Source organism: Pelodiscus sinensis, chromosome 25 (genome assembly GCF_052426305.1).
Source record: "Pelodiscus sinensis isolate ZL-2025 chromosome 25, ASM5242630v1, whole genome shotgun sequence".
Taxonomy (NCBI): Eukaryota; Metazoa; Chordata; order Testudines; family Trionychidae; genus Pelodiscus; species Pelodiscus sinensis.
Genome location: NC_143076.1, coordinates 13830796 through 13856413, shown reverse-complemented (window position 1 = coordinate 13856413; position 25618 = coordinate 13830796). Strand labels below are relative to the sequence as shown.

The following is a 25618-nucleotide window of genomic DNA, read 5'->3' as shown; positions in this document are numbered from 1 at the left end:
CTGCATTGAAATGAATTTCCTCCCAGAGCAGATTGTGTTTGTAAATTAATTATACGGAGCAAGTCTAACAAGCTTGATACTGTATTAGAATCAGTCCCTTGAGGAATTTTCTTAAACTGGCTCATAGAGTCATTATAAGGGGGGGTTTCAACAAGCAGTCCCAAATGCAGAGTTTCCGAAGTATCTATGGGAGCCACAATGTAAATGGGCACATGACTGGCATGTATATAAACCACCCCTCTAACACACCTTGCTTGCCAACCCTCTTTGCGTTGATGAGACGCATGTCCTGAGCATGTTCTTTCTAATCTTACAATGACCTTTTCTCTTCAGCTACTGACACTCTGACTCATGATAGGATTGCTGGTTCTGCCGGACTAAAGTCTTTACACTAAACTTCTTCCTTTTTTGGTTGGAACATTGTACTAACACCCTTTTATTTTACAGCCCCTCTGTATGGATTACACCTGCTTCTTTGAGACAAATATATAAATAAATAAATAAATAAATATGTGGATAGAAATATGAATATTTTTCACACGGGTTTGTGCCATTGTGATCCTTTGGTTTCAGACATGATGTTGACAGTCATGGGTCATAGACTGTAAGTACTTACCTGGGAAGAACATTTCTGGTGGAAGATGGCTCCTGAGCCTAGCGGGAAAAAAGCCATGACAAAATCCAGTGGCTGGAAGCAGAAGCTAGACAAATTCAGTGGGAAATCATTTTAATAGGAAGGTAGTTAGCTGTTGGAACAACTTCCGAATGGATATGTTGGCTGCTCCGTCACTTGAAGTCTTAAACCAAATCTTTCCAAGAAACGGTTTTTAAATCCAACACAAGTTGTCGGGCTCAATGCAGGAATCACTGAGTGAAAATCTCCTGACCTGTGTTTTACAGGAGGTCAGTCTAGATGGTCCCTTCTGGCCTTCCGATCTGTTCATTTATGGATGATTATCTCTCCATTGATGAGGTTATGGCGGGAGGGAGTAACATGAAGCGTGGTTCTGGTATTATCCCTAGTGTTAGCTTCCTACTGGTCCATTGATCAAGTTTGCCAAACATGCGGTATGAGGAGAGAGCTGATTGATATTTCAGTCATGCCTAAATGGCTCCGTGTCCAGCATAGTAAGTAGCGATCAGTGCCCCTAATTGTTGTTAAATCCAGTTGCTAGTCTGGAAAAGCATTTAAATTCCCTTTAAATAACAGACTGGTTGTGCAGGACATTTGCTTCAGTCTTGGTTAATTATTGATTAATATCTTGGTGCCGTTATTACAGGACTAGCTTCCTCAACTTGAATCAACTCCATTGTGACAAGTAATAACCTTCCTGGTCATATTTCCCTTCAGGACTGGGGAAGAAGGAAAAAAGAATTGATCAGTTAAGCTGTTAGTGTTTCCAGAATGCCCAGGAGAAGTAACTCAGTGTATATTTGCTGTCCAGTCTGTGAGCACTGATTTGTTTTCCTTTAATTTGCACTCTGTAATGGCATTCACTCTCCAAGCCCTAATAATTCCCGGAGAAACTGAAGCCAAAATGAGATTTGCAAACATACAGTCTCAGGAAATTGGCAGCAAAAATGATGATAAACTACTTTGATTAAAATCCAGGACAGTGTTTCTTAAACTTTTTAAGATGGAGGAACACCAAACAATATTTTATTTTATGAGGAACACGAAGGAATTTTTGTTCAGGAAAAAAAAAAGTGGCTAGGGAAAAGTTATTGAGCAAAAAGAAAAATAGGGTTGGGGGAAAGTTATTGAGGGGGGAAAAATCACCTGTGCCTTTAAGGATTGCCATTTTGAACTCTGTTGTTATCCTCGACACACCTCCAACTGCCTCGTGGCACACCGGTGTGCCACACAACACAGTTTAAGAAACACTGATCTAGGTGGCCACTTTGGTAATAAGTTAATCAAATCCTGTCCTTTTCTCTAATAGTTGCATAACTAGCAGTAGTGCAAGAGGCATAAGGCAGCACTTGTGCTGTACAGCAGGCAAAATCCTGAGCATCTCACTCTAGTAGAGTTTAAAAAATGTGGACCAGTGATCCAGTGACAGCTCCGTGCATGATCATCTAACTAAATGACTGGTGAAAAATATCTGAATCAAAATCCAAATGGATAAACATGAGAATATAGGGTGAGCTCTTCCCATTGATGGACATCTTGAAAATTTGTGGTGGTAGGCTACAGTTAAACACCAAAGTGCATTTTTTTATTCTAATAAAGCTTATAGGCTTATTAACCCTCCTGTGTTTTGGGGTTGTGTAACAGAACAATGTCTGAGAAGTAAAGTATAGATCAGAATTTCCTCTCTGGTTGTTGGATCAGACTCCTCAGTCAAAAGCATTGTCTTTCATGCCTCAGCCTTGTCATTATTTGAATTTGACCCTGTGCCCAATGGCAGCACTTCTGTTAGATTCAGAGATGTGGGGTCAGTTTTTTTATGAAGATCTTAAAATAAGGTTTTGCCACATTTTGATGTGCCTGTCATTCTATACTCAAGAGAGGCCCATGGTTGGCACACTTAGGGAGTGTTGCACATTGAGTTGGAGGTGCAGAGTTGTGCAAAGCTCAGATCTGGAATTGCAGGGATGCTGCAAGTTAGGATTGAGATGCATTGGAAGAGCTGTGTGAGAGAACCGACTGTCTGTAGTACATAGCGTCTGTTCTCAATTCCTTGTGGTTGGCATTAGAACACGCTCAAATACTGATATGAAAAAAAGGGTTCTACATTTGTATAATTATAGATGACAGATGCTTTTTCTAATGATTAGATAAAATATCTGCAAGAATTGAATTAGGGCTCCAAGAGATCAGATGATAGAGTATAATTAATCCTACGAATTTTCTGGGAGTCCTGCCTGTTAACTGCAGCTGAATTGTAAACTTTAATTTACAAATAATTATAGCATTGGTTTTGCTAAAATTATCCATAATGAAGTCAGCGTATCTTTCTGAGAAACAGGAGCATGTGGGAAATCTATAAATAATTTCAGCTATTAAAACATGGTTGGTGAAACCATAATAGTTTTCATGGCTCTTTACATACCCTGGTATTCTAAACCTGGGATTAGCACTACATGCACATCCACATCTTCATTGTCATTAATTAATGGAAGATCCAATGTGAATTACCTTTGAGTTTATGAATAATAAAGAATCTAGATTAATGCCTCTCACAAGGTACTTTATTCATTTATGTTGACAGTTATAACTTATTTTCTATTATTTTTAACACCACTTTGCAATGTACAAATAGCAAATGCAGTGTAGTATATTTTGCAGAGGTAATGGAAGTCTGAATAATACAAGGCCTTACAGCTGCCTTCTACTATTAAATCTTTGCTAAGAAAAGAGAAGGGAACAGCTTTTCTGAGTGTGAATTATATGGTGTGTACATTAGTAATGACTGGAGGTACCATATCAACCGTACTGAAGTCAAGGGAAAGACTTTTTTTTCCCCCTCATTGGGTTTACATCAGGCACTTTTTGAGACTTTGCTGTTTAGTGTTATAGGCCTTTGTTTTTATGTTGCTTTCTAGTATTTTTCTTTTCTTTTATTCATCTTGTAAATTAATCTTGGTCATAAATATTCAAAATAATTTCATGTAGGCAATAGCCCAGATTCTGTTTAAACCAACTGAAGATGCACCAGGGAGGACTATTGATCTAATGGGTTTTAACATGAATATAACAGTTTCCTAAAGCTAGAGTAAACACTAACTATAAGAAGCATCACATTTTTAGACGTTAATATGGCATTGCTCTGTGAACAGCCGTCATGGGCTGAAATACTGCAGATCTGTTAAATTCAAAGGTACATTACTAGGATCAAATGGCAGAGCAGATGTGAGTCAATTTGCACCAAAAAGATGGCGTACTGAGTGCTAAGGAGGTTTTTATTGATTTAATCTTCCATCATTGTGCTCTCATGGCTGTCAGGCAAATTCAGGGAGGCAGTATAGAATTGGAGACTGGTGTGGCAAAGATAGCAAGCCAACATTTGGATGTGGGCTTGAGATGACAAGGGAAGTGTGTGGGCTATCAGTGTAATATATTGTGGCCCAATATCTTTAAAAGAGAGATGATTTCTAATAGTGAACATCCTGTAGCCTTAAGTGAAGTAATATTTAAACTAGGGCTGTCAAGCAGTTTTTAAAAAGTAATTGTGAGTAATCATGTCACTTAGAAATTAATTGCAATGTTTAATAATAATAGAATATGATTTATTTAAGTATAGTTGGATGTTTCCTACATTTATATATAGATTTCAATACAGAATACAAAGTGGACAGTGCTCACTTTATTTTTTATTATAAATATTTGCACTGTAAAAAACAATAAAATAGTGTTTTTCAGTTCTCCCATTACAAGTACTATGATGCACTCTCTTTATCATAAAAGTTGAACTTAAAAGTATAGAATTATGTACCTAAAATAACTACATTCCAAAATAAAGCAGTATAAAACTAGAAGTCCATTCAGGCCTACTTCTTGTTCAGCCAGTCGCTCAGGCAAACAAGTTTGATTACATTTGCAGGAGATAATGCTGCTGCCCACTTCTTGTTTACGTCACCTGAAAATGAGAACAGGCATTCCCGTGACACTCTTGTAGTTGGCATGGCAAGATAGTTAGATGTGCTAAAGACTTGTATGTCCCTTTATGCTTCAGCCACCATTCCAGAAGACATGCATCCATGCTGATGGCAGGTTCTGCTCAAATAACAATCCAAAGCAGTGTGAACCAGAGCATGTTCCTTTTCATCATCTCAATCAGATGTCACCTGCACAATGTTAATTTTCTTTTTTGATGGTTTGGGGTCTGTGTTTTCTGCATTGAAATGTTGCTGTTTCAAAGATATCTGAAAGCATGCTTCACATCTCATTCCCCTCAGATTTTGGAAGGCACTTCAGAGGCTTAAATCTTGGATCGAGCACTGTAACTATTTTTAGAAATCTCACACTGGTACCTTCCTTGTGTTTTGCCAAATGTGCAGTTAAAGTGTTCTTAAACAGTATGTGCTGGGTCATCATCTGAGACAGCTGGAGCATGAAATGTATAGCAAAATGCAGGTAAAACAGCAGGAGACATACAATTCTCTTCCAAAGAGTTTTGTCACACATTTAATTTCTGCATTATATTTTTAATGAGCATCTTCAGCGTGGAAGCATGTCCTCTGGAATGGAGGCAGAAGCATGAAAGGGCATATAAATGTTTAGCATAACTGGCACATCAATACCTTGCAACACCAGTTACAAAAGTGCTATGTAAACTTCTGTTCTCACTTTCAGGTGACACTGTAAACAAGAAGTGGGCAGCATTATCTCCTGCAGTTGTAACCAAACTTGTTTGTCTGAGCAATTGGCTGAACAAGAAGTAGAACTGAGTAGACTTTGAAGGCTCTAAAGTTTTACATTGTTTTGGTTTTGAGTGCAGTTATGTAAAAAAAAAAATCTACATTTGACAAGTTACACTTTGACAAGTAAGGGATTGTACTACAGTACTTGCATGAGGTGAACTGAAAAATATTATTTTGTCATCCTTACAGTATAAATATTTGTAATAAAAATAATAAAAAGTGAGCAGGGTACACTTTTGTATTCTGTATTGTAATTGAAATGAATATATTTGATAATGTAGAAAAGCATCCAAAATAGTTAATACATTTCAGTTGGTCTATTATTGTTTAATGCTGCAATTAAAACTGTGATTAATCATGATTAATTATTTAAATTGTGATTAATTTTTTAGTTAATTGCATAAATTAACTGTGATTTATTGACAGCCCTACTTTAAATAATTCACATCAGGAAAAAGACGTTCCAAAGACAAGTCTGCTACTCCAGTCCTGTTCTAAAGCAGAATTCCTGGGTGTATTACACCTATCTAGCTGCCTCTTGCCTCTGTTTGCCAGAAGGGGCAACAGGGGGATGGATCACTTGATGATTCCCTGTTCTGTTCACTCACTCTAGTGCACCTGTCAGAAGACTAAATGGGCTAGATGGACCTTTGGGCTGACCCAGGATGGTCGTTCTTCTGTTCTTCATGGAAATAAACACTTGCATCTTAGAATCATAGAAGCTTAGGGTTGGAAGAGATTTCAGGAGGCCATCCCTTGCCTCTGATGCAGGACCTACCCCAACTAAATCATCCCAGTCAGGGCTTTGTCAATCTATACCTTGAAATCCTCCAAAGATGGAGATTCCACCGCTTGCCTAGGTAACCCATTCCAATGCTTCACCACCCTCCAAATTAAATAGTTTTTCCTTATATTTAACCTAGACCTCCCCCACTTCAACTTGTGATGTCATGGCTGTTCTTACATAAATACTTACATGGCTCCCTCCTTCGTAGTATCCAAGCGACTCACATTTATACATTAATGCTCACAAGACCTCAAGGCGAGAACAATTTTACAGGGCTGAGGCAAAGAGAGACCAATTGACTTGCCCGGGATCACTCAGGAAGTTTGGCAGAGTGAGAAACTGATCCCAGTTCTCTCCAAATATAGGCAAGTTCCCTACCCAATGGCCTGTTCTCCTCCTTGTCCAAGGTGTCTACGTCACATGATCTGCAGATTTGAGATCACATAATAGGAATGGCTATACTGGGTCAGATCAAAGGTCCATCTAGCCCCGTATCCTGTCTTCTGATAGGTGCACCAGAGGGAATGAACAGAACAGGTAATCATCAAGTGATCCCTCCCCGTCACCCATTTCCAGCCAAACAGAAGCCAGGGACACCATTCCTACCCATCCTGGCTGGACCTAACCTCCATGAATGCATCTAGTTCTTTATATTCATTATTCTGCAGATATAGATAGGCAAAGCACTAAGGTGCCCACCACCCACTGAAAACCTGCTTGAGGAGTGACTCCAGAGTAAATTGCTAGTTTACAGGACATGGTTTTTGCTCCCCACCCCCGAGTTCCAGTCTTGCAAACTGAAGCTGGGATCTAAGAGTCATGCTCAGATTGTTACTTCACATGCATTACATCTCCAGGAACAAGGATTCGGTGAGTCAGTTCAGTAGAGCTGCAAGGGGTAATGGAGGGCAAGACTAATAGTTCTGTTTGATGTGTAAGACTGAATAAGAATCCAGCTTGCACTTGCTTAGCACTGCTGGATCCACAAGGCTAAGAAGCAGTAGAAAGTAGTTAGAAACAGGTTTATCCTAAAAGTTTTCAAGGAGATCTGAGGAATAAGAAGGGGGCCATTTTCATAGACCTACTTTTCAGTGTAGGACTGTACTTGGTAACTAGTACACAGTGCCGGCATTCAGGGCTGATTGATCTGCCTTCATTAGTAATTCTTTAAGGAAGCAAAATCTGTGTGGACTTCAAATGCGTCTCTTTACAGTGGCTGAGGCTAGATTTATTTTTGTGTCTTTTTAAGCCTGTCTTCGTGAAAACATTCCTGCTTCCACTAGCCCTTGCATTGCACATCCTTTTTATTTCTTCTTGTATGTGCCAAAGGGAATTAAGTATCTAAAAAAGTGCCATAACAAACAAGGAGGCTTTGAGGGAACACTCATTTGTGGTGGGGGGAGGCGGGTATGCACAAAAATACAGTCGGTGGAGAAGCTGTGAAAAGAAGACCGTGGGTATTTTCATTGCAGAGGTTTCTCAGTGGAATGGTCACTGGGATGTTATAGCTCTGCATTTGCCCGAGCTTAGTTCACAAGGAGACAACCCACATGGTATCTGCCAAGACAACGTATCTACCAGTGAATTTGCTCTTTCTGGAATAGATGAAAGAAGACTAGTTTGGCTTAAAAGCTGTAGACTGACAGAATTCCATCAGTGATAACATAAAGCCATTGCTATTTTATGTTTTAATCGCATTAGCCAAAATTATTCACCAACAAATATTTCAATCTTAGTAGTGAGGCACTGTGATGTCTTAGTATCCCACCCCTAATAACTTCGGGTATGTCTACACTGCCACCCTAGTTCGAACTAGGGTGGCTAATGTAGGCATTCAAACTTGCAAATGAAGCCCGGGATTTAAATATCCCGGGCTTCATTTGCATGTTCCCGGGTGGGCGCCATTTTTAAATGCCTGTAGTTCCAACTACCTGCCCGCAGCTACACACGGCGCAGACTAGGTAGTTCGAATTAAAGCTCCTAATTCGAACTACCGTAATTCCTCCTGCAAGGAGGATGGGCAGGAATTGACTTCACCTTGAGAATCAAAAGAACTGCCACGAGTGAATGGCAGGAAATGGCTCTAGGTAAACGGAAGTCTTCAGGAGGCGATTAAACACGTCTTTGTCCTTTGTGGAAATGGCCTAAGCTGCAAATCAGAAGACACTTTTCTCTTTTTGAAAAGGGGGCTGATTCTCCATTGTGGTGCATCCTATGTATCCATCCACCACCATGCAAACTGAGTGTAAAATGCTCTTATTCTAATGAATAGCATTATGCCTGCTATTCACTGCTGTACAGGATGGTAGAAGGGGCTGGGTGACGGACAATCCTAGATTTTTTTTCAAATTTAAAAAGCATTCAGGCAAGAAATTACGACACGAGGAATTTTTCTCTCAGTGCAGACGTGAACTAGCCACTGTAAACAGAGAACTTACTCTGTATGTGCTTCAGAAGGGTGGCCCTGCTGGTTTGACAGACTCACACCCACTTCGTTTTGCTGCTGCTTTAACATGACAATTTGGGTACGTCTACACTAGCTCGTTAGTTCGAGCTAGGTAGGGTAATGAGGGCAAGAGGAGTTGCAAATGAAGCCCGGGATTTAAATATCCCGGGCTTCATTTGCGTGTTCCTATGCGCTGCCATTTTTAATCCCCCTTTGTCTGAACTCCATGCCCGTGACTACACGCAGCACGGAGTAGGTAGTTCGAATTAAAGATCCTAATTCAAACTACCGTTACTCCTCGTGGAGTTTGGACTAAGGGGGATTTAAAAATGGCGGCACCCGGGAACATGCACATGAAGCCTGGGATATTTAAATCCCAGGCTTCATTTGCAACTCTGCTCGCCTTCATTACCCTACCTAGCTTGAACTAATGAGCTAGTGTAGACGTACCCTTTCTGAGGAAACGGAAAGAAAACACTTAAAACTGCTTCTGAGCCGCAGGCACCAAAGATCTATACTTTAAGCCCAACTTTTGCGATTAGATATGAGCAAAATTTCACCTGCATTTTGTAAGCACAAATACTGGCTAAAATTCTAATCCTAGCAACTATTAGACTCTCTCAGGAGCACGCGGGTATGTTCCCATGTGTTTGTCTATGCGTTTCCACGTGGACATGAGCCAGTGTGGAGCAGATAACCTGCCCAGAAATATTTCAGGGTGATGGTGCACTTTTTCTAGCTTATGTATGTATTAATTTTTATGAAATGGCTGGAAATTAAATACAAGTCAAACCGTTATTTCAGGGGAACCCAGCGCACCCAAACTGGAAGGCCAGATTGGAGAAGACGGGAACTCCATTAAAGTGAACCTTATCAAGCAGGATGATGGAGGCTCTCCAATCAGACATTATTTGATCAAATACAAAGCTGTAAGTATGACCAATAGCCACGGCTGCTGAACTGTCTTTGTTGTTGATTTGATTTAGATAGCACCTAGGAAATCTATCAAAGCCCAATGCCCCACTGTGTTAAGTTGCTATGCAGACAAATAACAAAGCACCACAGTTCCTACCCAAGGGAGTTTGCAGTCTAGGCATCAGAAAATAACAGACGGCGTGGACAGGCACTAAAATATGCAGAGCTTAGGAAAAAATTCTTAGCTCTCCACCTTCTCCTTGATTTTGACCTTGACAGTTCATTTCCTTCACTTCATCCCTTTCTCTCCGGCTGCAGTGCTATAGGTGATAATAAGCACATAGACTTTTTTTAGGTTCTTGTTCTTATGAAACATAACAGCCAGCAACATTTTGAATAGGTCTTAGTTGGCTTGTAACATGGGGCATTATTTCACTTCCAACCTCTCTTAGCAATTTACAGATTTCATGCTGTATTTCCCAGCTGACCTTATATGCGTGGAAAATCCCCATATAGGTAACAAATTATTGTGCACTAGTGACTTTAAAAAAGAATAAGAGATGAGGTGACGGGATCAACTGTATTCAACATTAAATGGAAACAATATAAGGGCGACTGTATTCTTGGCCATATGGGGGATGCTAGCTGAAGATAGTCCTCGTTAGGCCTCAGCTAAATTAGATCACTGTAATTGCCTAAGATTGTGAAACCTGCACATTCCTGTTTTGTGCAAATGCCCAGTGGAAAGATTGTTTTATTAGGAGTAGGTAACATTGCTGCAAGTTAAACAAATGAAGGCAACTTTAACCTGGGCTTTTGCTAGGTGATGTTTGACATTCTCTGTTCTGCAGCGGGCAGATTATTCAATCAAGAGACTGTGTGTCAGCTCAGCCTTAAAGAATAAAGATGTGATGGAGTAGCCCTGAGATCCTGAGGCTCTCCTGGGCTGGGGGAAGTTTTGCTAAAAAGTCCTGATGCTGTTTCTATTGTCTGTGCAATCTTCTGCCATATTCATGTGCCTGGGAGCAGTTAAACTGCACCAGACCCTTCAAGGTGAAATGTGGAAGTTTTCAGGGCATTTACAAAGCAGATCTTCAAGACTAAGCCTGGTAAACCCTCTTGTGAATGATTTCTGTACCAGCCATTGGGAAACAGATTTGCAATAAAACTCATATCATGCTGTGGGGTAAGTGAATCTCTGAGTGAAGCAAGCAGAGTGAGCCTGTCACTGAAACTGGAAAAGGCATAGGCATTTTGGCATCCCCTCTATGGCACTCCCATCACTCTTCTGACAGGAGGGAGTTGTCAAAATTCTTACTGAGTGTTTCAGTTTCGTAGAATCCAGAAGATAAAAATGAAGACGAATGGTTAAAACACCCCAGCCATATTCCAGAGGCCACTGCCGAGGGGTGGCAGTTGCATAGATTTGGCATTCTCTGCAGTTAGCGGGTTACTGATTCATTTTGTTTACATTTATTATCCTAAAACCACCCCCAGGAGGAAGCCCCACCCATTCTCCTCTCAGCCAGTCTTCTCCACTGCATTTTCCCTGCTGATCTACCTCACAGTTTTTTCACCAAACCACGGATCAGTGTTCTAAAGCAGCATCATGCTGCACTGCTCCGGGAATCCTCATTGATCACGTGAGGATTACCTCTTGTGATCCCTCCCTCTGGGGCATCTGGTATTGGCCACTGTCGGCAGACAGGACACTGGAGTAGATGGACCTTAGGTCTGACCCGGTCTGGCTGTTGTTATTGGTTGTTGTTATTACTACTACTACTACTAATAATAATAATAATGATGCTTGTTTGCAACTTAGTGGAGGATTTCTCCGGTGTCAAGATGCTTAGATGCCACAGTGATCAATATGAGAAAGGAACGCCTAAGTACATAAGAGAGCCTGGATCTCAGTAGATAGGCTTCATAAATGGGTTTTTCAATTCATTCAGCAGATGCACCAAACACTATGACTGCTCCTGAATGAGTTGTTCTCTTTCATGAAAGGTTTACCAAAAAAGCACATAGAATATTTTGCAAGTAATACTACTAATAAAAATGGGATATCCTGTATTGTTTTTATCTGTGCATGCACCGTCCTGCATCTAAGACAACTCTGTAATTTGTTGGTGCTGCAATGAATTAAAATGAGTGACCTGCCTATAAACCAACATGCTGCTCATCCCATCAGAGGAAGAAAGAATGTTTTATGTGGAAAGCTTGTGTGCTGCAACTTGTTGCCCTGATTAAATCCATCGCGTTATCAGCCTCCACGTTCAGGGCTGTAAATCCTACGGGTGTGATGGATTAGTCATCACTTCAGGGTGTCTTTTAAAAAGCTCCAACAAACATTATAGGCTTAATGCAGAAATTACTCCCTGAAGTTCTCTGGACTGTGCTATGCAGGAAGTCAGGTTAGATGATCACAATGGTCTCTTCTGGACTTAAAATCTATGGAAACCTTCTCACTTTGGTTTTATGGCCAATATACGTGTTGCCAAGTGCTCACACAAACTTGTTCCCAAGCTTGACTGCTGGCTCGTGACTTGTCTGCCCTCGGCGCTTTAGAAAGGTATTTTCTCCAGTCTCTTAAGGCTTTTTGCTGACCTGCTACACATTTCTGTCTTCTCAGCTCATCTGTGAGTGGATTACCATAACTGCCCCCACTATACTCAGTTCTGTGCTAACTGGCTTTCCTCCCCCAATGAGTAACATTCAATATTACCATAAAGAGCCAACTTATATGCAAGTACCTCTAGGTAGAATAATTCATGCATGCAGCTGGGGATGAGCTAGGAGAACACTGCTTTATTCCTTTGCCGTGTCTTTTGACCATAGCACTCGTGTGAGGGCTACCCCTTTCCCATTAAATGAGATTCCTCCAAGGCATGTGCTGTGGAATGCTATGGAACCCTGGGTTGGCCACTGAGGTCACATGATTTTATAACTTTTTATTAGTCTCATTTTTTATATGGATTGCTCATTTCATGGGGCGCATTTTCAGCTGGGAGAGGAGGCCAAGCAGCTGGTCTTTGAAGGCAACCGCCACCATTTCACTGTTCTTACTGGCTCAATAACAGCTAGATAGACATCTGTCAGGGATGGTGTAGACGGAGCGTGGTCCTGCCTTGAGGGCGGGGGGCTGGACTCGATGACCTCTTGAGGTCCCTTCCAGTCCTATTATTCTATGATTCTATGAAAAGCAAAGGAGCTACCCAGTGACTGTAGCAAGTAGCAGGACTCACTGGCGGGTTTTAAATTGCATTTTTGCTGGATAAGAGTTCATCTACACTGCACCATTATTTCGGAATAACTAGCATTATTCCAAAATAACAATGCGCGCATCTACACAGCAATTCCGTTATTTCGAAATAATATCGAAATAACGGGCGGCTAATTCTGACTTCTGTTGACCTCATTCCATGAGAAATAACTCCTCTTCTGAAATAGCTATTTTGAAATAGCTGCAGTATGGACACTCACCTGCTGCTATTTCGAAATAGCCCCTCACCAGGGCCATTCTAAGTTATTCCTCCCCGGTGCCTCCTGGGGCTCTAAATCGAGATAGCACGTCCACATTAGGGGAGCCTGCCTTGGACTAATTTTGAGACTTCCCTGTAAAAGTTCTATTTCGAAATATATCTTCCAGAATAACTTATTCTGAAATAAGCGTGTAGTGTAGATGTGCCCTAAGAGGTGAGACAGTGGCAGCTCTCATGCTCTATAGAGGTACCATAGACTAGCAAGCTCAGGGAAGAATGAGTGCTCAGAATGTCTTGGTAACTGGTTTGCAAAGCTGCCTAAACCCAGTTTCCATTTACATTGGAGTCAGGTCTCTTTAGGCAGTTTTGAAAGTCTCCAAGACATTAAAGAAAGCCGACTTAGACAAAACTGGGAAGCTAGACCTGACCATGGCTTGGAAGTAAACCTTGGTCATTACAATGGTTTGAATTCTATGTACTAAGCGGCAAAGAGCCATTTGAAAATCTTTAGCATGTTTCACACTTTAGCAGTATGGATGGAAGGTCTGGAGCTTGCGCTTTCTAAAATAGGTGTGGTCGGGTAGAGGGGAGAGGAGCAAGCAGCAAGGTTTTCTTTAGACATGATAGCCCTGCACTGGGAAATAAGTTGGAAAGATACTGCTTAGATTTCACAAGTTCTCAATCAAAGCCACCCCAGTTTAGGGACAGATTCACCTGCTTGTGGAAGGTGGTTTCCCATTTGGCACCTGTTCAGTGGTCTGAGAACCCAGTGCCTATTTAGAAACCTCCCTGTTTAGTTTGCGTCATGTGTGACATTTATTAGGTGATCATCCCTCTATCTCAGAACTGACCATTAAGACCATGCACTGTGTTTTGTGTCTCCACTTATCTTCTCACCGTCCCCCAGAAGCATTCCTCAGACTGGAAACCAGAGATCAGACTCCCCTCTGGCAGCGACCACGTCATGCTTAAGTCCCTAGACTGGAATGCAGAATATGAGGTCTACGTGATAGCTGAGAACCAGCAAGGGAAATCCAAGCCTGCACACTATGCTTTCCGGACTTCAGCTCAGCCTACCGTAATCCCAGGTATGACAGCCACAAGTTTGACTCTTGTTTTCTGCTTTCAATTAATGCAACCTCTGCTGCTTCCCTTAATGTGCCTGAATAAACCCAGACAACTTGCTTGCTTAAAGACATTCTCATAATTGGTTACCCATCCCGAGCATATGTATAGCACAGCAAACCCTTGATAGGAGTGCTCCATGCAGAATCCTTGTCTGACTAGTCACAAGAAGTATTTGCTATTGTATCCCTATAAACTACTAGGACACGCAGATGAGAAAAGTGCAGGGCAGAAATTGCATTTCTGAAACCAGTAACAGGATCCCTGATTCAAGCCAAGACAAAGGGAAAATTCAGTTATCTGGTATCCTGCTTTTCACAACATGGATTGCCCTTGCAAAGCTGCTTTCTGCTTGCTTTTTGCTCATTTGCTGATGCAAGACCGTTGTCAGCAGCATAAAAAGCTGGCTGGTGTGATTAAAATTGTTCTGTGTTGCATGGCCTTTTAGATGAAATGGAGACCAAATTAAAGCACTTTCTAAAGCAAACCTGTTGCTATCATAATTACAGTGGGTAGCCCATTAGGCCAAAGAAAGTGAATAATATCGGCAATCCTTTTGGAAGCTGCTGTTGCAGACAGACTGTTGCATCCTTCATGGATTTCTCTCCCCACAAAGCAAGGTGCAATCACAAACACTGTGATAGCCAAACAGTCCCTAAAGAATGGATATTTGATGGCAGTTTGGCAATCTGCAGGAGAGTTAAAAGGTTTAGGAGCATCTCTTTTCCAAACCCCTCTCGGCTTGTATAGTCATTCAGCCACAGAAGTTCCTGTGGTGGAAAGACCCTCGGACAAACGATTATTTTAAGTTAACGCTAGAGGTACAAATCTGAAAGCTGGCAAGCCAGGGCAATAGAGACAGCCTCATGGGGTAGCCTGAGTGAAGAGCATCCATGCTGTGATTGTTGCCTAAGATCTGTATTAAGGGAGTGATTTCATTTTATTTGTTTCTTTAGAGCTTTATCCGTGTCTCACTTCCGCCACCCCCCACCACCCGCAAAACAGTTAGCAAATTCTGCCCACATTGTCATGTAACTGAGACTTAAGTCTTGGTCTGTTCCCCTCTCCCCTTTCTGGAGGCACAGCTAAGAAGAGTTCATGATAAAATTTCACTGGGAAAAGCTCACTGGCAGCATTAAGCATACAAATGGGTATGACCTGTTAACACTGGATGCTTGGGGCTTGAAAGGGAGGGGTTGGGGAAAGGGGGGGAAGAGTGGGATGAGTGCTTAACAGGTCTGTAGTGTCAGATGGAAGGATGTTTGATAACTCATTAAACAACTCACCCTCAGTTTTGCATTTTCAACAGCTCTAATACTTATTACCCTCATGCATTTGAAGGACAACCGAGACTGATGGGGGGAGGGAGGTGGGGAATGAAATAAGAACATTTCAGATGGAGGCAGCCAATAGCAGTAGTCTGAGGTCAGCAGTAAATTAGTTCCTTTGTGGTCTTGGTGGTCACTGAAGAGGAAGCTTTTAAGTGCTGCACAGTGTTTCAGTTCCCTGGAGCCCTTTTGAGGTTGGCTCCCTACAAGCTTCCTGTCTATTAGCAGTCCACGGCAGGCCAGTGGGATGCTGGAACAGACCTGGGGAAACTAGGATGTTCTGACCAGGTATGTCAGCAATGACAAAGCAGCCTGGCAGCTGTATGGATGTACATGGCACATTCAGGCAACAGCTAAGTGGTGAAGGATGGCAGGCACAGACAGGCAGGCCTTTTGGGTCTTTGAAATGCCAGGCAAAGTGCAGAGATAGCATTATCACAGGTTTCTTACTAGAGCCACAGGTAAATTAAACTACCCCTGTTCTGATCTCACTGATGTAACCATGTTGATTTCAGTGGAACTCCTCCTGAGTTGCTCCTGTGCTAAGGAGAGGAGGAGCAGGATTTTGAATAACCTTGCCATTTTGAAAGCTGATATTCAAAATACGAGCAAGCCACATGAGTGGCTAAGTGAGTTCTTGGAGGAGAGGGCCTTGTTTTGGAGTGTAGTTTACTTCAGTGTCAATCCAGTATAGCCCAGCACTTGGGCTCTCTGCTCCTCAGAATGAAAGCATTGCACTCCGGGGAGAAGGAGAGAGTTGCAATGAAATGATTCATGTTACCTGCAGTAGGCAGAAGATTTTGTTGCATTAGCTGTTTGATTTTGTTTAGAACCATGGTTCACCTTTGGCCTGTGAAGTATTAGCAGATTCAGAGCTTCCGTGGGCAGATGGGGAAGAGCACCAGGCCAAATTTCCAGCTCATATAAATCCATTGTAGTCAGCGTGGTAATGCCAGCTCACGTTGCCCACGGATCTGGTTCTACATTGGGGTCATTCACTTATTTCATAGCCAGTTATTTAGTATTTCCCTTTTGATTTCTGAATGAGCCCTTCATTTCCCCACACCTAGGGATAGAGTCAATGTTTCCAACTCAGCACTATTCCTTCTGACATTATAAAGAAAACCTTTCATGTAGATAAAACACATATTGGTTATTTGTAATCCCCTGAGTCTGTCCTTGGGCCTGTTTTATGGTGTTCTCAAGTTGACTGTACGGATGAAAAGTATTTACAAAATCAGTATCCTTGAGGGTAGTTTACAACAACTCCAACCAGTGTGGCTTGATTCCTCCAAAGAAAAGGCAGCATGTTATTCCTACATCCATATTGCATTTTGCAAGGCTCTGATTAAGTGTATCTATTAGCCAAATGCTTAGTGCAGTGAGCACTGGATCAGGACGTGGACAGGCTGTTAGGTGGAGTGTCTGCTTCCAAAAGGTCTTTTCTTAGCAAAAGGCAGTGTTGTCCTTTCAAATACCAGCTAATCATTTTCTCATGTTCCACATTTGAGCCTCCTGTTCCATCCTTTATTTTGATCCATTTGCTCGCTAACCCCTCACCCTCTGAATTTTAACTTGCTGTGCTGCTTCTGGCATTGCTGAGCTACCAAGTCGGCCTTTTAGCTGGTGTTACTGCACTAAAGCCCTTCTCTAATCTTTGGCCATTTTAATTTACTAAGTTAAATAAACCTTTAATTCTTATGTTTTCTATATTTGACCTAATTTTTTTTCTTTTTATCTATTTTCTCTCTCTCTCTCTCTCTCTGTCTCTGTCTCTTTCTCTCTCTCTCCCCTTTTCTTTCTTTCTTTCTCCTCCCTCGTTTCCTTTCCTGTGTCTGTTGTCATACATGTCACCTTGGACCTCACGGGAAACATCCACACTTGCCACATGCACCAAATTTGTTTTAAACAACCATTTTCCCCCTCCTGGGAACCATTGTTTGGCACCTGCAGCGACCCTGGGAAGCCCATCAACGTCGTTCTCCTTTGTCTCATTGCTTCTTTCTGCAGTGACTCTGCTTTTGCTCTGTTAGAAACTTTTTACAACAACAAAAATAAACCATAACAAACAAATTGGCCTAAAAAGGCCGGGTTCCTACCATGGTGTGGAAGCAGATAGATTTTCCTTCAGAGGATCATGTCAGTACAAGAGAAAACAAACACAACCGATCATTTTATTGGAAAGATTCAGTACTTTGTAAGGAGGATAAAAGAAGTTTAAACCAAGCATTTTCTTTTTAATTTTTGTGTTGCTGATATTGAATTTGCCCTTTTTTAAATGGATCTAAAGAAAAATCTTTTGTTGGCTTTTTTATAGGAAGATGCGATAATGAAAGCTTTTAAAACCTGATCTGTATTGGTATTTTCACACATCTGTTGCCAATCACCATTGTTTGTTCGTACCTGTGAATGGTATTACAAAGATAATAACCATAATAAAAAAGGTTTCTAAAGCCCCATCTGTATGCCTAAACAGACAATTATAGCCACATTGGATACCTGAATTGGAGATTATTTTTTCAACAGGCTTTTGTGTGTGAATAAAACACATGGTCATCACAGGTTCCTCTTATGCAGTCGTCTGACCTAATATGTCTTGTTGAGACGTGCATTGAGGAATTTAATTTTTTTTCTTTCACATGGTGAAATCCTTGGAGCCTCACAGGCCCCGGTGGATTCAGGCATATCAAGACCATGACATACAGAGGTTCAGGGCATAACACAGTTTGTGAGTGTACAGATTTGCAATGGATGCTTGTCCAATGTTCTGTCTGGCTATCCACTACTGTATTCTCAAATCAATATAGATACGGCTTTTCTTCCCTTTAACTGAAAAGATTAGCTGGGAACAAGTAATCTGACAGGCTAAATAGTTATTACTGAATCTTAATAATATTCATGGTTAACTGTGCATTTGACACTCCACCAGACAGGATTAATCTGTGGTGTAATTTGATGCAATATATACAGCTTCCTCTCTGAGTCCTGCGTATCGCATTTCATTCTAGCAATTTCAATGGACTTTCCTTTTCTTTAATGTGGTGTCCCTCGTGAATTGTTTTTGTAATGGAGAAAGCCATTCGGCTATGCCTCTCCTTTAAACCTTTCTGAGAACACAGCTCTCTCTCTGCAAGGATCTGGGGAAGTAAAGGATGAAATTGGAAGAGTGTTTTGGATACAGTTAGGAAGCTTCTGTACAGAATGTCTTCTGCTATCAAAGCTCTAAAACAGGATTAATCTCCTTTCTAACCAAACCGTCCCTGTTGGGTTCATAATCAAGCCGACCCTTCCCCCAGATTAATGTCTAATGATGAAATTATGCACTTCATATAACATCTTGTCTGTGTTCAAAATTTAGTCAGACTTTGTTTGCTGGAAACTGTAATGTTCTTTTCTGTTTAGAATTGTAAACAAATATTCATACAGATGTCTCTCGCACACACGCAAACACACACATTTCCATTTAGTAAGGGACAACTTACCAACAAAATGCTTTGCACTGTATAAACTATCCAACACTGAGTTCCATTAAAAACCCTTGTGATCTTTTCTATGGTAGTGTTTATGTACTTCTGCTTGGGGCAGTGCGATCAGTCTGTAGCTCAAAGATGGATGTGGATGCCTTTAGAGTCAGAGGATCACTTGATATGTGTGCATACGAGGTATGCGGGAGGGGGTTAGTTACATGTGCATTTCACTCCAACTTCATATGGAGGCTCTTAGGGAAGACGCATTTTTCAATAGATGTAATGAAGGTGTCTTTGGGAAAATCTTCCTACTCAGAACCTCATCAGGGACTGCCTTGAGGCTCACGCCCAGGAGGTGCCATAAGAACAAACATCCGTGTGTCTTCCTTGTGCCTAGCGTTAGCCGTTATACGGTTATATTATGCATAGTTCTTGACCATATACACAGTCGCCATAATTGAAAATGCACAACTTCCAGCTGTGGTTTCCTGGGAATCTTGCTGGGAATTTCTGTTACATTGCATTGTCCTAATGCAGCAGACAGTAGTTTTCCCTGAAGGTTGCTGTAATGCGAACGAAGCACCCTGAGTTCCCGTAGCCACTTTCAATTCCATGCCACATTTTGTAGTATGTGGGCATGCCACTTAAGTTAGTGTGTTCACACCTTCAATATTTATTCTACGATATTTCATTAAATTGGTTATTAATGTCAGGCCTTTCTTTTGTTTTTACATTTCCCTTATTAAAATAACAATATTGAGTCAATTGAACTGTCTAATGTATTTCAGTTTATTCTGTAGGTGAGTTTTCTTGCTCGTTTCATGGGCTTCCTCTTAGCTGTCCATCCCATGAACAGAATTTGCTGCCGGACTGTGTAAAATCAAATGCAGGAGTAAAACCCCTTTTATAAGGAAAATTTCCCCCTGAAAGCTACAAAACGAAAGAATGTCACTGCTGTCTTTGCTCCCAGTTTACAGGGATTGTCATGCACATGATAATCCATAGGGTTTCCACCCTAGAAGAGGCAAAAGTTGATAGATTCTAAAGTGTAATTGTTGCTTTATTGGCACTTGTCTCTTCCTTTGAGGTGCTTACCACTGAACTCTGGGTACAAAGCAGAGTGCTAGGCTGGCACAAATGCTTAGATGTTTAGGCAGATATCTGCCTTGCAAATACAAGATTTGTAGAAGCAAATCATGCTGACAAAAAGGAATACAGGACCGCAGCAATCAGACAACGAAACCCTGTGTCATTGACTCCTTATGTAATGCGCTTGAGGGCTTTGCAGGCTCTCACATGGCTCATTGAATTCCATGGTGCCCCACAGCTGGTTTTAAACCCAAAATGCTTGGTTTCAAAGCTGTCTATCCAGGCATTACTTTAACTTTCTTAAATTCGACACTGGTACTGTGGCTGATGAGACTCACTATAATCCAGCTACGTGCTGAGCACCATCAAGCATTTTGCTGGGCTAAAGGACATTACCAAAGCTTTCCAGGTGCATCTGAGGACTGTTGAGCTAGAGCAGTGAGATGCAGCAGCCCCTAAAACCAAGGGCACTACACGCTACGTATATGATGACAGTGCAGGGAACAGGAAGCCTTAGTAAATTCCAACCACGTACCTTAGATATTTCCTTCAAAGTAGGAATTTGTTCCCTTGCTTTCTCTTTGTATGTCCAGTCCCCTCTTCCATTCAAATGGAAGTGCCCTCCAGAGATAGAACAGAGCTCGATGCTCCTCGGCTGTGTCTACACTGGGCCACTTATTCCGGAAAATCAGCCGCTTTTCCAGAATAAGCTGTGAGCTGTCTACACTGGCCCTTGAATTTCCGGAAAAGCAACGACGCTCTACTGTACAAAATCAGCCGCTATTCCGGAAAAACTATTCTGCTCCTGCTCGGGCATAAGTCCTTATTCCGGAACACTGTTCCAGAAAAGGGCCAGTGTAGACAGCCCAGTAGTCTTTTCCGGAAAAGCGCGTCTACATTGGCCACAGATGCTTTTCCGGAAAAAGGGCTTTTCCGGAAAAGCAGCTTGCCAATGTAGACGCTTCTTTTCCGGAAAAACTGAAAACGGAATAGTATTCCGTTTTAAGCATTTACGGAAATTCATGCCAGTGTAGACACAGCCCTCTTGTTTACATTGTATACCAGAAGTAGCACTACCGAGTGACACTGGTATAAATCTGGCCTTTATCACTCAATGGAAATACCCACTTCTTGTAACTTAAGCAGCAGCAGGCCCTCTCTTGTGACATGGGCAGCAGCCCATGGCCCTAACGAGCAAATCTCACTCTCTTTGGAAATAGATGCTGGAGGCTTGCAATTTGCCATCATTACTTTTCCCTGGTGCAAACGATGCCCAAAAGACAATGAAATACTTACAATCTTGTGTTTCTATTCTGACGGATATTTTTAAGTGTCTGCAAAGGAAAGTATCTGATAGCAAAGGTTATGCTCACCTGACTTCAGTTGAACTTTTCTCCATGAGGCACCAAAATGAATATTTATTTATCTCATGTGTTTCTCACTGACCCCAAACACTCTGCAGAATGCTTGAAATGCATTGCTGCCTCCCTCTCGAGCGCTGTGAATAGTGTCTATTTCTGTCCAGTCCTGTCCTTTCTCTGTCCTGCCTACACCTATGCTTCCGAGACACACCGTAGCTGGGCCGTTCTTTGAGAGGATATATCGGAGTGGTACAGCCCTCTGACAGGATGGATGCATGTAAAGCATGTGAGGAGCAAAGTGTATGGAACTTTTTATTGTACATTGTCAAGTGAGAGTGGCTCGAAAGGTCTTTCTTGCCCGGAGCTTATGTTCCATTGATGAAACATTTACAATTAATCAACGTGAAAGATTTTTTCCAATCCTTTAGAATTAAAGACTCAATGGATTTTTTTCATATTTGTGTTCATTTGTTTGACCTATAGAGGAGATTCCATGCTCAACCCCAGAATAGCAAAAATGCAGGGGGGAAATGGACAGTTTTATGCCATTGACTTGGGTCTGCAATTTGCAAAAACATGCTCTTCATATGGAAATGGGCCATATAGATTAGGCCACTTTGTGTGTTTTACATGTGTCAGGGCTGTTCCCCATTCTGGCACAACGAATGCAGGAGTTGGTGGCCTGCAAGAGCACTCTAAATCCTTGCTTCTATAGGCCCTAGTACAAAAACTTCCCTCCAAAATACTAAAACCCAGATTTTGGGGAATCCGCTGCCACCATCAGGTGCTTTTGACCCCACAAACAGGAGTGGACACTTGAAACCAACCCCCAGGATACCCCAATCTCTTTTTCCCCAAAAGAACTTGAAAAAGAAAAGAGAAAAACAAGCTGCAGTCTCTAGTAGCTGACCCCTCAGTCAGGCATGCAGATACACACAGACAGACCTTCCAGGACACAAAAATCAACCAATGCCGCTTAATTAGAAAAAAGAAACAATCTTTTATTATCAAAACAAAACTACAGTTGCAAGCATAGTAAATTGGCTAGATGGCGAGAGCCACCATTGATATAGATACTCTGGGCTGAAGGCTGAGGAAAAAAACACTTAGCAAGCTCAGACATTATTTCCACATCCCCAAACAAGGAAAACAATAAATCCTGACGGGCTAGCTAAACTTTTCCCTACTTACACATTGTAAGAAGTCTGTTCTTGGAGAGAAGAGCATCTCATATCTCTCTCAGTACTTGGTAGAAACTGCTCTGAATCTCGAACAAAGAAAAGAGAGAAAACTCTCTTTTTCAGTTTGAAATTCCTACCTGCATTGTTATTGGCTGACTACCCGATACCTTGCTAGGTACAGAGTTAACTCCTTAGTCACCAGGTGCTGGTCAGCACTCCTGGTTATGACAACATGTTATCTATGTTACTTGGCACCTAGGAGCCCCAAACATGGGTCATGACTCCCCATTGTGCTAGATGCTGTACAAACCCAGATATGACATGGTGCCACCCCCACACCTCACATCCAGTCATTATTCTGACTTCCCATTCAAAACATATCCTATGTGGTTGTTCTCCCCTATATCACCTCCCAGTTATGGGGAGGCCCTGAATTCTCAGAAATGAAAGCCCTACAGCACTTGCTTTGCCAGACACAGCCGTGGACAGGAAGCAGTTGGGGCATTCTTGTACTCCAGAAATTTGGCATCATCATCTGCAGATTCATGACCCAACCAACAGCAGGTCCTGAGTACTCCAGGAGAGCAGGGTCATGGGGACACACGACGTTGACTGGTTCTCTTCCTATGCTGCCGTAGGCAGTGACACACCAGGAGGCCCTCCTATGTGCTAACCGAATAACCTGTGTCTGATCCGTGGCCCTCGACTCCTGCCACAGCCAGATGGTGTGTCTTGCCTACCCAGTTATTAAACAATGGATACAGGCCCATAACTGGGGCTGTTAGCTTGTCTAAATCCCAAGGCTACCATGTGTACTGAAAGGAGTCACAGTCCAGTGGTTAAGGTGTTGGCAAGAGATTCTGGGTTCAGACCCTCTGAGATACCTTGGACAGTTACTTAACCTGTTTGAGCCTCAGTTATTCTCCTGTAAAACAGGGATGAGAGCCCTGACCTAGCACATAGAGCGCAGTGAGGGGGGGGGGGAAACACGACAGGATTATGAGATGCTCACACACAACAGTAATGGGGGCTGAAATCCACTGGGCACAGCTCTTGCGTGCTGGATCGGCTTCCCCAACTGCTCCTGACGGGCTGAGCATGCGGCTGGCCGCGGGGTGGAACAGACAGCTCGGTTAAATCCATTAAGGAGCTGAATTCCATATGGCCAAGGTGAGCAGCAGCGAGCGCCGTCTTTACACAGCCAGAGGGGAGAGGTTCCTTGCCACCAGCCTGTGCGCACAGAGCATTTTAAAACAAGCGACTTGCGCTCCTTGTTTTACTCAGAATTATTCCTCCGGAGGCACTGCACAATAACTGCAGCATTTGGCACCGGCGTAGGATTCATCAGATCCACCCGAGAGCAGCAATTTAATACTCCCGCCAACTGCAACAGCTGCACCGTCTGCTTCCCTGATGTCAGCCTGTGTGCTCGGCCTAGGCACACGCTGGCGGTCTGGGCAGCAGAATTGGGAACTGATATTTAGATGGTGCTGGCTAGGGCACTCTCCAGCTTCCTTGTGGTTCGTTTTTTAGTAAGGATGCAATTCTGTTGCTTTCTGTTTATTTTCTTATTGCTGGTGAAAGGCATTGGAGGGGCAAACCTGAAGACTCACATCCTCTATCCATTGTACCAGCGCTTCTGGGCACACGCCACAAGAGGTTTTGGGCCAGTGCACCTTATTGTGTGGAAGGAACAATGCTAGACCTGAGAGATGGAGAGCCCAGTTTGTCCTCCCCTTCCTGCATGCATTTCTGGGGACAGGCAAAGAGCACCCCCCCCCCCAGTACCCCTGGAGAAGTGTTGAACCCTTTTGCAATGCATGAACCAGGAGTCTGCTGAGACGGCGCTCTGTCTCCTCAGCTCTGTCTAAAAGATATTCTCAGGGCCAGCTGCTGAGGCTTACATGAGAAGGTCATTAAATACACTTCTGGATGTTTGTGCTAGAAAAATCCTCACCATGCCAGCACTGTGCATCAAGCTGCATAATTAAACAAATTCATCACCCTTGGTCCTTGCAAAGATAGATGGTGCCATATATGTACCTCCTCTACTGTCCTCACAATTCATGCCTCAGTGATTCAGTATTTAATAGACTTTCTCTTGAAACAGATCCTAGAAGACAAACTGTGTAGCGTGTATGTGTGTGTGTGGTGTGGTGTGGTGTGTCTGTCAAACAAACTTTCTGCTCATCTGAAACTTCCGCCTGGGAATGAGAAATGAGCTGCTCTGCATGGAGACGGAAGATGCACAGTTAAAGTGCCCGGAGGTCCTGGTGCTAAGCCTCCCTGCTGTGCTTGCAAAGAGCTCTCAGTTGAGGAGCTGGGTTGAACCCGATGCTTTTGGTATTTTTCCTGGGACAGAATTCCCACCCCTCCCATTAGAAGGCATTACATGGAGGAGCGCATTGCCTGCTGGACACTGCATGGCGGTCAGGAGGATTCCGCGTCTAGTCCCCCCACCCTTTCCCATCCTGGATTTGTAAACCATAAACTCGCTGGGTTAAGAACCAGTCACCTAGCTCTGTTCATTTCCTTGGCCCAGCCCTAGTATGGAGGACATAAATACAGGGCTGCTCGTCAAATTAAGGAGCAGGCACCACTTCAGGAATTGTTCTTTAACAAGGTGCACTAGAGGTTGGCCTCGCCCTTCCCACAGAGAACAAGGGACAATGGAGGGCAAGGACAGTCTCCAGCAAAAACAACGGTGGCAGCTGGCATCGCTACTGGAGATCAAAAAGCAGAGACATTTCCATGCAAATCTCCATTTCCAAGGGATCCTGAGCCCATTAACATTATCCCCTTGGAGAAAAGGACGAGTGTATAAACAAGGGAATATCTGGTAGAAGTAGAGAGGATATAATCCCTCTAAGTTTATCACTGATGTGATTGCTCCTGGAAGCCTGTGTCCAGTTCTGGTGTCAACAATTCAAGGAGGATCATAGGATCATAGAATAATAGGACTGGAAGGGACCTCAAGGTCATCGAGTCCAGCCCCCCACCCTCAAGGCAGGACCAAGTCTACACCATCCCTGACAGATGTCTATCTAACCTGTTGATAACTTGCAAAGGG

The 25618-nt window shown here is 42.6% G+C and overlaps 1 protein-coding gene across 8 annotated transcripts in view; it reads left to right on the top strand.

Moving 5' to 3' along the window:
• Positions 1-25618, top strand: part of NCAM1 (neural cell adhesion molecule 1) — a 287961-nt gene that overhangs the window by 248307 nt on the left and 14036 nt on the right. For 6 of the 8 annotated variants that reach the window (XM_089773318.1, XM_089773319.1, XM_089773317.1 and 3 more), the window contains 2 exons: positions 9405-9529; positions 13905-14085. In XM_089773318.1, coding sequence (XP_089629444.1) covers positions 9405-9529; positions 13905-14085 — 306 coding nt within the window. Of the gene's footprint in view, positions 1-9404; positions 9530-13904; positions 14086-17403; positions 19635-25618 lie in introns of those variants that run through there. The other 2 variants (XM_089773320.1, XM_075909679.2) reach the window with 2 other exon arrangements.